Source organism: Cuculus canorus, chromosome 4 (genome assembly GCF_017976375.1).
Source record: "Cuculus canorus isolate bCucCan1 chromosome 4, bCucCan1.pri, whole genome shotgun sequence".
Classification (NCBI taxonomy): Eukaryota; Metazoa; Chordata; class Aves; order Cuculiformes; family Cuculidae; genus Cuculus; species Cuculus canorus.
The window spans coordinates 54,012,239-54,024,447 of record NC_071404.1 but is presented as its reverse complement, the minus strand read 5'-3'; the positions used below and the strand labels follow the sequence as shown (position 1 = coordinate 54,024,447).

The 12,209-nt window shown below is 37.5% G+C and overlaps 1 protein-coding gene across 2 annotated transcripts in view; it reads left to right on the top strand.

The window, feature by feature from the left end:
- Positions 1 to 2,574, top strand: part of TACR3 (tachykinin receptor 3) — a 39,789-nt gene extending 37,215 nt beyond the window's left edge. For both annotated transcript variants that reach the window (XM_009571651.2, XM_054065414.1), the window contains one exon: positions 694 to 2,574. In XM_009571651.2, the coding sequence (XP_009569946.2) occupies positions 694 to 1,009 (316 nt within the window). In that variant the 3' untranslated portion in view covers positions 1,010 to 2,574. The remainder of the gene's footprint in view (positions 1 to 693) is intronic.
- The last annotated feature ends 9,635 nt before the right edge of the window (positions 2,575 to 12,209 follow it).

The following is a 12,209-nucleotide window of genomic DNA, read 5'->3' as shown; positions in this document are numbered from 1 at the left end:
AAATAAGAATAATCTTCATAGTAAATCTCTGCCTCTGAATGGAAATAAAATAGCACTGTATGAATATTGCAAGCACTAATGTGGTAAAGCCTCAAAATTCCCATTCATACATTGTTCACATTCACAACTTCCCAGGATCTTCTTTATTATTAGAAATTATTTTCCAAATATTTTAACTGAACAATTACTAGTCATGACATCATTCCCACTTACGCATCTCTGCTAGAGAGGGAAACACGAAAGGGATATTGGAATCTGGAAGCTGGGATGATATTTTAGAGAAAAGAACGGTACAAAGTTTCCTGCTGAAAGAAGATGAAAATATACATGCAAATTCCTTCGTGGGTCAAATCAAAACATTTCAGTGAAGACTGAAGCTGGCATATGAAAGCTGGCATTTGGTTTTTTATTTAGGCACAGGCAAAGGAAAGGAACTTGAGTATGAGGAACATCTCAATGTTAAAAGGCAGGGAAAGCATACAAAAAAAAAATCAGAAAGAGAAATGAGCAGTTATTACTATCTTTTTTACCCTATTCAGACTTTAGTCAAGCAAACTCCCATTGACTTCACTACAAACAGGATCAGGGGCAAGATAATTAGCCAAGTCCATGTCCTGTGAGTATGATATATGTTTTCAGATAAAAACCTGTGGCTGGCTCTCTCAAACTTTCACCAAGCATCTTTCCTCCCAGGTTCCGAGCTGGCTTCAAACGAGCTTTCCGCTGGTGTCCCTTCATTGAGGTGTCCAGCTATGATGAGCTAGAGCTCAAGGCAGCCAGGTTTCATCCCACTCGGCAAAGTAGCCTGTACACTGTATCCAGAATGGATTCCAGCATAACAGTGGTGTTTGAAACCAATGATGGAGACAACACTCAGGCCAGCCGTAAGAAAAGGGCAGCTCCAAGGAACACAAGTTTCAATAGCTGTTCGCAGAGGAATTCCAAGACCATCTCAACAGCCCCAAGTCTCATCACTTCACTGCACACCTCATCAGATGATTATTCCTAAACATTTCATGGTGACAGTTGCTAGAAGGGCAGCACTGGACAATGCTCTCCTACTCTGGGACTAGACATTCACACCACCGGAAAGCATACAAGATTCCACTGGTGTACACTAGCTATAAATGTCATGAGCCTTTGGGGCATCTCTTACTTTTCTGCTTTGGAGAGAAGGAAGAACTTGAAGACACACATATGCGTCAGTCTAAAAGCAGACTCACACCTTATAGAGAGCAAAATTTGTAGGGATTATCTAAAATAAGCCAACAGCATAAAAAACATTTTTTCAATTGTATCTGACCTGTGGCATTCATGTTTCAGTAACTGAAATGTAACAGGATCCTTTACTTATTGAAGCTCAATTGCATGATGTTTTCTATTATGAGAGTATTAATTCTACAATAAAAAAATTCCATGAGATGTGAAACTAAATTTCTTTACAAAGACCTAATGATCCACAAGCCTATTCAATTGTTTTAGAATTTAGACCTGGTCCCAGGCAAACAAACAAAATGACATTCACATGAATGGAGTTCAGCTCTGTCTGCAACAATAGTTTTTCAAATTTATATGATTTTTTTTTCAAAAGAGAGAATCTCTAACAGACTAAATTTAAATCTACCAAGGTTTCTGTGTTGGTGAATGGTAAACTCCAATGGAATGCTTACCTCCAGGAGGATGTATTGCCTACATGAATGTCCTATAGCTTTGTATCTTAGTATTAAGTGTAGGATCTTCCTCAACTGACCCTAACAGCATCTTTGTGATTGACTTTAGAAAGGTCAAAAGATTTTAAACTGGAGATTCGCATATAAGAAAAACACCACTGTTGCAATGAACCCTTCTCTGCAGAATATGCAGTAACATATTTCTCCCTGAAACACCTTCACCAGCAAAACAAATATTTTGGCTGTTCTCTCAAGATTTGCATAGCTAGATATATGCAAGAATACTCTTCTGTCTGCATCTGAAAACATTAGGCATTATTACAGACACTTTCCCACCCAATTCAGTCAAAATCCACTCACTATCACTGTTGCAAAGAAAGCTGAGCTTAATCCAAAAGGGACTAGAGGGTAGCCTTTATTTTATATGAATGGCTATATCAGTTGTGTGGATCAACTGGTTATGTTAATATTTGTTCTTAAGCAGCTAATCAAAACTCAAGCAAAAAAGTGTGAATGTCTTGCTCATTTAGCCAGAGAAGCACACAGGAGCCTATAGTGGCTCAACCCAACACGAAACTGAGCAACTAACAAAGAGAAATTTGAAGACAGAAAGGCTTGAGCTGGCTTTAGCTTACATTTCATCCCAGCAACTGGGGATTCCCAGCATTTTACCCGTCAGCTTATCATAAGAGAGATCATGAGAACCACCTTTGTATTGTGATTCGTCTGTACAGTCAATTGTTATACTCTGCTTAGTGTAATTTGTATTCGTATTGTGATATCAATGCATTGCTGTATCACTCTGCTAAATCAAAATCCTGTGAATTATTATTAAGTGAAATATGCTCAAATAAGTAAATTTGGAATTTAACCCTAGACCTTCAACATGTGGAATAACTGAAGAGCCTGGCCATAGAGTATTGTATTCTAATAAAAATGTGGCACAATTTCACACTTACCCTATTCAAGGCCTGATCTTAAATCCACTGAAGCAAATATCTCTGTTCACTAACAGCTTCCCTTTTAAATGCCAGCAAGTGTCATGCAATGCCTGTAAAAATATATCTTTTTTTTTCCCCCTCCCTGAAATACTGTTTTAAGAATTAAAAATCTTCCCAATGTGTTTAACAACGGCTGAGAAGATTCAGGAGGGCCACACACACAAAAGAAATTAACATAAGCATACGGTGATGTGTTACAAACACATGCTACAAAGTCCTCTGCTCGTGTACAGCTTTTGAGGAACATACATACAGAGCATGTGTAGTTGTTAAATGAACTGTAATTTCTAACTGTGGCTATTACAAAATCTGTATTGATAAACATCAATACAGAAATGCAAGTTTGAACATATGGTTCTAGCAAGATAAATATGTTGTTTTTTAAATGTAGAGTATAAATCTTAAAAATCTCTACATAAAAATATAGCATCACAAATGCATAAAACATCATCCTCATATAACTTTTATGATCCTTGGTTGACAAATATTGAGGGAGCAACGGTAGCTTCCTCACACCTATGTCTTTAATTAGTGAATTAATCTCACTTTTCTAAGCGTTTTAGGATATGATCTCCTAGACAAGTAATCTGAGAGGGGTGTCAAAAACACCCTCACCATTAGTAGTAGTTCTCCTCTGAAATTTCAGGATATTCCTATACAAGAAATGAAGAAATCTGTGCCCTTAATCACAGCTCTAGCAAAACATTAGAATGATAAATGGTGCAAATCCATTTCTCTTTCTCAGCCTCAAAAAACATGAAGGGTTACACAGTTAAATCAGTAGCACATCAAAAGCTGTGACAATTGTTTTCAGTAATTGTCCTGGTCACTATAAAATTCATTATAAACATCCTGACGCTTCTCACTGAAGGCAATGGAAGTCAGGGCATCCTCAGCTTGTGCCAGTAGGGTCGCTCAAAGTAGTAGCCTGCATGCAGTGTACATGCTTCTGTGTGGTTGCTGGTGTAGCACTGTAACAGCCTCACCTCCACACTGCAACCTTCAAGCCACATTCTTTACTTTTGCTGAGAGACGAATTAAGGAAAACAGACATAAAAAGTTGGCTTCCTACTAAGAGAGGCATAATACTACTCTAAAACAGCTACAACTCAACAGCATCAGGAAAGATCATCTGATCTTGAACATCTTCTGTAACACAAGTCTGCCTCACGTGTAAGAGTTCCTACTACTTTAACCCAGGTATCTACTGGAGTCTGCCTGTAAAATGTTTGTCTGATGAAAAGACTTCATTGCCTCCTGAAATGCCATTTTGCAGTGAGGTGTAGGACAAGTTCAACTTTCAGGTCTCTGGAGACAGTATGTCCACCATCAGTTTTCTTAGTTGTTCCCTTGACATCACCTAAACTGATAAAATTTGGGTTTTTTAAAAAAAGCCAGACTGACAAATAACCAAATATCACTACATTTAAACACAGGTGTTCAAAACATTTAATGAATAGATGTTTATAACACCTTTTTCTTAAGTCTTCCACATAAAAGCATGATGTTGAGAGGAAAGACGACTTTTTGTTAAGGTTAGGAGGCATTGGCAGAACTGTATGGCTCCAGTTATTTGCACCATGTTTACATCTAGTAACTAAATGCATCCATAGAGGGAAGGTCATTGGCCAATACTAATACACATTTTCAAAAATAACATACAAAAGGAACTGGTATAGAAAAGGAGAACAAACCACAGCTTTTAGAAATTGCCCCTTTGTTATCTAGATAAAAATATTCATGCATGTTTTGGATGTGGATGTGCCTGCCTTAATACTGGTGAATTTCTATCACAGCAGTAAACAAGAACCTCTTATATCACTGATAGAAATTTCAAAACCTTTCAGGCTGTTCTCTTCAGGAACTACAGAGTTTATAGAAACACTTGTTCTTGTTGCATTTATTTCAAGACTTTTGAAGTTGCCGTAGCTGAGGTAGAAATTTAAATCTGCTGTACTTCTTCCTGTAGTTCAAGATGAGTTTTAAATTTAGAGTCCTGCTTACTGTGTGCTGTTTGTTAATGAATACCTCCACATATTGCTACAAAACATGCAGGAGATATTGCTTAGGATACACCAGTCACTGTTTACAAATGTGCGAGTTTCTTGTATTAAATAATGCAAGTCTTCCTGTTCATAAGCGGGTTCAAGTGGTTCTACGTTCATAATTCAAAATTATTTATTGAGAGCACTCACAGATAATTCTTTAGCAGTGCATGAGCAGTTGCTGTGGGTATTTAAATTCGAATTGTTTCAGATGGGTTCATATATCACATTGTATAATCTTATTGGCTGTTTGGATTGCCTCTCTCCTATCTATAATACTGGAACACACATATTGGATTAAAACTAGAATAGGATTTCCCAAAGCAAATCATTGCATTTAACAAATACCAAACTTGCCTGTTATAAGTACTCTGAAACTTAGTCTCTGGAATTACTATTTCCAAGTTACCCAGCAGTAAGTTTTTCACCTCAACATTTGTGATGCAAACAAAAAGAGACACCAGCATCAGTCACACCAATTGTATTTCCAATGCACACTCAATTTGAATATCCACGTTACCCAAACTCTTTGAATTTACATGCCTTAGATTATTTAAAAAACTAATCATTTAATCAATAGTTGTTCACCAATTGAACGCTACAAATCTGTTAACACTTGAAATGCAATTATCTGCAAATGAAAACAACAACAGATCAAATCTGTAGAAACTAAACACACCAACCCTTCAGGAAAACAAGGGAAAGGTTCCTGCAGAGGTTCTGCCAGATGAGGTCTGACTAGCGGAGGACAGGAAAAGGTTCCAGCTTCAAAGGACTTCACAGAGCAGCCCAGTCAGCAGCTTTTTTCTGTCTGCAGTACTGAAACCTACCTGTTGGATATTAATTGAAAAATGAAGGCAGCCAGTAACACCTTGAAGATCAAAGGTACTGCTTTTCCTTCACCTAAAAACTCTACTCAGTAGGGCCTTACACTAAAGAAAGGAAGCTTTGTATTCAGAAACGTCTTTTAATATATTCACAGTGTTCATTTATTTTGTTCGCATCTGAAACTTCAAAAACATTTGGCTAAGGATAGCATCAAGAAGTGATGGGCCAGGTGAGGCTACCCACATGAAGCAGTTCTCCTGGTGACTTCAACAAGGCAGAAAAGAAGTGATCTTCACTTCTCTCTATACCTCCTGCACCCCAGAACCCTTAGGGCTACTAACCAATGCCAGTGCTGCCACCTAACCAGATAGTAAGTATGGGGAAGCAGGACAAGTACTGGCAGAAGAAAGAGACAGCAAGCCAGGTGGTCTGTCTCTAGGTCCAAAACCATTTTTCATAGCTTGTTAGGATTCCCCTAAGACTAGTAGATGGAAAGACACCTTGGAGCTAGCAAATGAGCTTAGGTGAAAAAATAGCATAGGCATGTCAACATAGAGCTCTGTGAGTGCTAAAACTTACCTTGAAATTAGCAAACTACCAAATTACTATGGATAAACTTGGCCATGCTGCCAAGTGATTCTCCCCCTCTGCTTGCTATAATGAGACCTCACCTGGAATACTGCATTCAGCCTTGGAGTCCTCCGTTTCCCATTGGCAGGTGAGTATTGCAACAGAAACCCATGGGAATGTGTCAGAGGTTGATATGACAGAGGAAAATGTGCTAATCATATAATTTGGATAGACAGCTTTGAAGGGAGCTAGGTCACCCATTTTCCCAATCAATGTAACATGATCTTCACCCCAAAACGCATATTCCTTTTCTACTGAACAATTTGGGCTTGGGTACTAATAAAGAAGAGTCTTAATTCTTTTGAGGCCTCTGAGCAGGTGATAAAGAAGCTTGCACGGTCGTGCACTAAAATACCCAGGAGTATTTGTTTAGGGGTAATTGAAAGCAGAAACAAAATTAAATTCCTTTTGCACAGGCCACTACATGTTTCTGGATATATTAGGACTGACTTGGTGTTTGAATTGACAAAGTACTGTTAACATTACTTCTGTCTTTCCAACCACTGCCAGAGCTATTAGGAATTAAGGTCAAATACAAAATTAAATTTGCTGAGGAGGCAGAGTGCATAACAGGGCTGCAAGACCCACAGCTCCTGCCGCAGGGTGTAGGTAAAGAAAAATGGATGAGGATAGATTGGAATAAGAAGCTATCTCTTGCCTGCCAGCTGTGAATTTGAAATTTTGGAAAGCTTTGCCTCTGGAAAGATGTACACTGGCATTGGGGAGCACTCAAGTTAGCAATTCTAACATACTGCTAAGGCCACAGAACGAGGGACCTGTACACTGATGTGTTGTGGAGTGCTATACCATGAGGTGCAGAGCCAGATTCCTCTCTATGGCTGAACCTCAGCTGGAACTACTTGTGTTCCCTGGCAGAAACCTAGCAATCACACTACTCTAGCTGGTGCTCTCAGCTGTAGCTGTGCTACCAAGTCTCGAGCCATTCTCCTAATTCATACAATGCCTTTTCTCTTTTTTTTTTTCTTTTTTTTTTTTTTGTATGAGATATAGATTCTCCCCACACCAACAGGAAACTTCATCTGCTGTCTCTTCATGAGGGATGTTTAATGAGATGGAAGAGGAAGGAACAGCATTTTGTTGTCCGTGCTGGGATCAGCTCTTACAAGCCCAGCCAATCCCAAACACACAGCACAACTATCCTGAGAGCAGCTGACACTTGTAGCAGCTGTGCATCAGCTGGTTGCTTTTAAAGACCCAGGATCATGCACAAATTACATTTGCATATGTAATTAGCTTCTTATCTCAACTTATTGATGCACAGGGTAGGACTTTACCACGATATGAATAATCAAAACTGTACTTTGCTCTCTTCTCCTTCTGCAGCTTGGCTGACTGCTTCACAAAAATCATACTGCTGCAGTGTAAGAACCTGATTAAATTCAATCCTTTGCAAAAATCTGAAGTTTCTTGTCTTTCTCCAATAGATGAAATAGTATTATAGCCACTAGTTTCATGTTTGTGCCCATATACATACATTCCACCTCTTTTATGTTGCTCCTCTCATTGGATATTTCCACATGAAAATGAATGAACATCTGCATTAGAAAATAAGCTAATATCCATGAAAATAAGAATCAATAGAGAGGTGAAAAAACTGCTACCTGCAGATTCATAGACCGCATTCTCATACTGAGAAAAAAATCAGAATCAGTTTTGGAGCAGAAATGAATATAAAAGTCAAAATTTTTGATGCAATGTCACTATTTTCTACTTGAATCAAGTGTGATAGAAATTTCATTGTTTATAAAAAAAGGGGAGAAGGTGTCCAAAAAGCTGTTCATGTCTCCAAAATATATTTTGGGAGTTTAAGCTTATAAAGTTCCTTTTCCTATTCCGATCATATAAAAAACACCTATATGGCATTACTTTAAAAAAATGAACAGAGCAGACAACCAGCATAATTTCTATGAGGCATATTCAACAGCACTAACGATTCTTTTACAAAACAAATCTATCATATTTCAAGTACCATCTCTCATTGTTGGAACTTTACTCCATTTTTTTTCCTATATGTCAAAGACTCCTTCATATTACTATTCCAAACCCCATTTTTCTAATATTTTCAGCTTATCGTTGATTCAAATCTTTGCCTACTGGCTTCTCTCCTTAGTTATTGCATTTACGGAGTGTATTGTCAGCTTTTTTTTAATCATCAAATCAGTGCTCATCTTTGCTGTGAAAATACTTTCTCTTTTTTCCCTCAAAGAGGTATCCTATGGTTTCTTCCACATTTCCCTTACGCATCACATTGCTTAAATTCATAAAATGCCCCAAACTAGTCTTAATATCTTTCTCGAACATCTCCTTCCACTTCCACTCTGTCACAATGCCTTCAAATCTAAATATATGACCATTTGCTTATGTTCAATAAACAACTTTGTTGTCCCTTTATACCTCACCTGTTTTTCCTTTGCTTTCTCCAAACGGAAGTTCTACAAATTCATTCAAGTAGAATCTGCGGTGCCAAGAGAGTAGTCCCAAACCAGCTTGAACGCACTAGGGATTTTTCATTAGTTGATATAACTGCAGAGTGATATTCCACCTTGGCTACTAGGCAGGGGCTTTATTATAAACAGCAAAACTCGCAACTACAATGCTGCCAGGAACTAAATAACATATTGACAGCCACATCAGCATATCTCTGCAAAGCAGTGAATTGCACCGTGTTGACATACCTTCATTTTTATTTTGTGCATTATTTCAGAGAGTGAAGTATTTATCTCTAAAGCAAAAGTGAACAGAAAAAAACCCCATTTTATTATCCTGCAATGCAAGCCTTCCCCAAGGAATCTGGACTCATTAATCCCGGTTCAATACCATCTCATCACATTTTGTTTACAGGCCTTCTCTTGACTATGCTTCATGTATCTTTTTACTTGATTCTAGCTGACTTGCATAAAAAAAATCTTACCTGGACTTTTAAGACAAATCTATATCATTTCCACCATGCAATATCACTCTGAACGTACTGTCTCCCATCCTCATAACTTAAAATTTTCTTTGGCAAGAATACATTAAAAATTCAGATTGTGTGTTCTAATTTTGATAATCAGCATTAGAGTGAAATATTGTTTCTATACAATCAAACTAAATCAAACTCAGATGTAAAGCTTGATTAATAGCTATGTTTTCCTACTGCTCCTACCTAAAATAACTGTCTGTCTCTTCCTGTGACTGGCCTGATCACAATTACTGTATGCTATATTTCCCTTCATTAGCTAGAGAAAATTATTTGCATTAAGCACTTTATAAGTTTTGATTCACATTCTACTTTCCCTTTGAGGCACATGAAACTGCAGTATTAAATCAGAGCTTTTCTGTATCATGGTACTATTTCTATAAGCATTTGCATAATATATACATTAACACTTCTTTTCTGCTCTAGTCATGTATTGCAAATAAACTCCCAAGAAAATGAAGGGCTACTTCCATTTATTATAATTGACTAAAGTTAGAACATTGGATCTTTTCCCAGCCTTCTACTCTCTGCTACCACATTAGAATAGTTCTCAGTCACCACATGGTACCTAAATTTGAGTAGTCTGGGACCACACCACCCACATTCTGAGCAATGTTAGTCCCTATCAGGATACAAAGGTGAACTTCACAATGCCAGTGCCATGGGGGTAAAAAAAAGCCTGGAAGTCTGCAAGCATGCTGCATATTCTGCAATAAACTTGTAATTCATGATTGCTACATTAGACATTCTGGTAACTTAATACTGCAGGAATTAACAGTTTGAAAGGAAGTATCTGTTCATAATTCAACTGCTCCTCACCTTCTGATGGGCTAACACTTGCTTTTTTTCCTCTCTAAGAGCAATTGCAAGCATGACCATTCAGTTAGTGCTTCACCTGCATGTGTTCAGGAAATAGATAATCATCCAAGGCTTTGTGACTGCCCGTAAGTGATATATCTAATTTCCTGTTGACACTTGTTATCTACAAAGCATCAAGGGACAGTCTTTGAGATCATAATCATATAAAGCACTTGAAACTGTCCTCCTCTGAAAGTGTTAGAGAGAGCTGATCCTTCCTTTTGTGAAACAGGATATAAGTAACATCATTTCCTGGAATATGAAGCCAAGATTTCGTATGAATCCAGGGTTTCATTTCCAAGAGAAAAGAGGTAGTTATAACATAAGCTTGCCCCACTTGGGAGAAACTGGAAAGAGGAGCAACATTTACATAAATAGTAGCTAACAATAACATAGGAAGAATTAAAACAAATTTTGTATCACTTACCAGAATTCAAAATAAAGAAGCCCTTGCCATACAGTGAGCAGGGGAAAAGTTTAAACTAATCAAGTTTCAACATCTTTACAGAGGGGACAAGAATGATTTCCAGACTTCTGCCACAGAATATTCTTGTATGCTCGTTAAAGGTGATCCCAATGAGTAGGATGTAGTGGTAGGTATGCTAGATCTAGATAATGTGTTTTCCTAAGAGATGGAAAGAAAAGTATGCAAATACTGCCAGAAGAGCATTTGACAAACTTCTCTAGAAAGTAGTTTTACTACTGAAAAAAAAAAAAACCAACTTGACAAGAGTTACAAGAAAAAACATTTACTTTCCACCTCATCACCTTACTGTAGTCCACTCCACTCAAGTACAAATACACACTTTGCAGACTGCTGTACTGCCTCTGCTTAGATACTGTTTTCTGTTTCAGAGACCCATTCTGCCCTGTACCATTTACAGCACTGGAGAGCTGCAACTTGGCTTGTGAGTTTATTTAATGAGATGTGCAAGACCTGACATCACAGATAATTTGCATCCAAGAAGGGTGGAGAAAAAGACGATACTGTTGGTGAAGCAGAAATCACTTTTAATGGGACAAACTCTTTCACTTACACAACAATAGTAGTCACAGGACAAGAAGCAAAGAAATGGTGAATCCAGGAGACACTTTATCCTGCTGTCCTGGAATATAAAAATACGCTTGTTGTAGGAAAAAAAGAGTGAAAAATGTGTTAAATAAGCATTTTGGAAGCTAGTGACGCTCCTTACTTCCTTCGAACAAACACAGTTGATACACTTGAGTGCTAAATTTTGCCTGTGCCCTTCTCTTAGTCTTTTGCTTCTTCGTCAAATTTCAGTCATAGCTATACTTGACCTTTTCCAAGTCATAGTAAATTCTGCATGTATTTTTCTTCTCTGCTTCCTACCTTACCTTCTGGATTAGAGTCTCTGAAGAATTACAAAGTATTTTTTACTGTCTATAGCCTGATAGAAGTAAGTATGCTGCAGGCTAATGCCTGCTCAAGGAGTTGATATTGGTGCATTACTATTCTGAAGGAATACATGTATCAAAGACAGCTGTTCAGCAATTTATCTGAAAAAAAAGATTCTTAGAAAGAAAAATAGCAAAAGAATTCCTTTATATGTCACCACACACAGGGGAATCTCTTATAAAGCATCTCCATGAGAATAATTTATTTCGGTAACTTTAAGGCTAGCTTCCAAGTAAAATATATTTTCATTGACTGAAAGACTAGTGGGTTTGTTCTTGGTCTTGTTGCAGAATTCCCAGGCAAGTAACAGCCTAAAAGATGGAACAAATACATTAACTTGACAAAAGTTTCTCCAGGATATACTGTCTTCCAAGTACAGCAGTAAAACACAGAATTTAGTTGCAATGCTTTATCATTTAAATGATGAAGAATTCAGAACTAGATGGTTAAAAGAGGTAAAACTCAAAATATTTAAGTTGAAAAAAATGAAGCCTGCCTTTAGACTCGTCATAACACAGAATGAGGGCTAGAGGACTGTCACAAAATCTGCTTATACAGAAACTTCACTAACAAAATCAGTTTGTGTTGCTATGTCAAGTGTTTCAGACAAGGGAGTAAATGGTAATTACAAAAAGAAAAAGCACACAAACCTCTTTCCTGTGCTACTGGAAAGCTACTGGCAGTGAATCTGTAAAAAATTCATACAGAAAAACTGAATATAGCAAAAATAATTCATTGAAAAGAAAGACGTTACTTGAGTGAGATGCCCCATAGCATTAT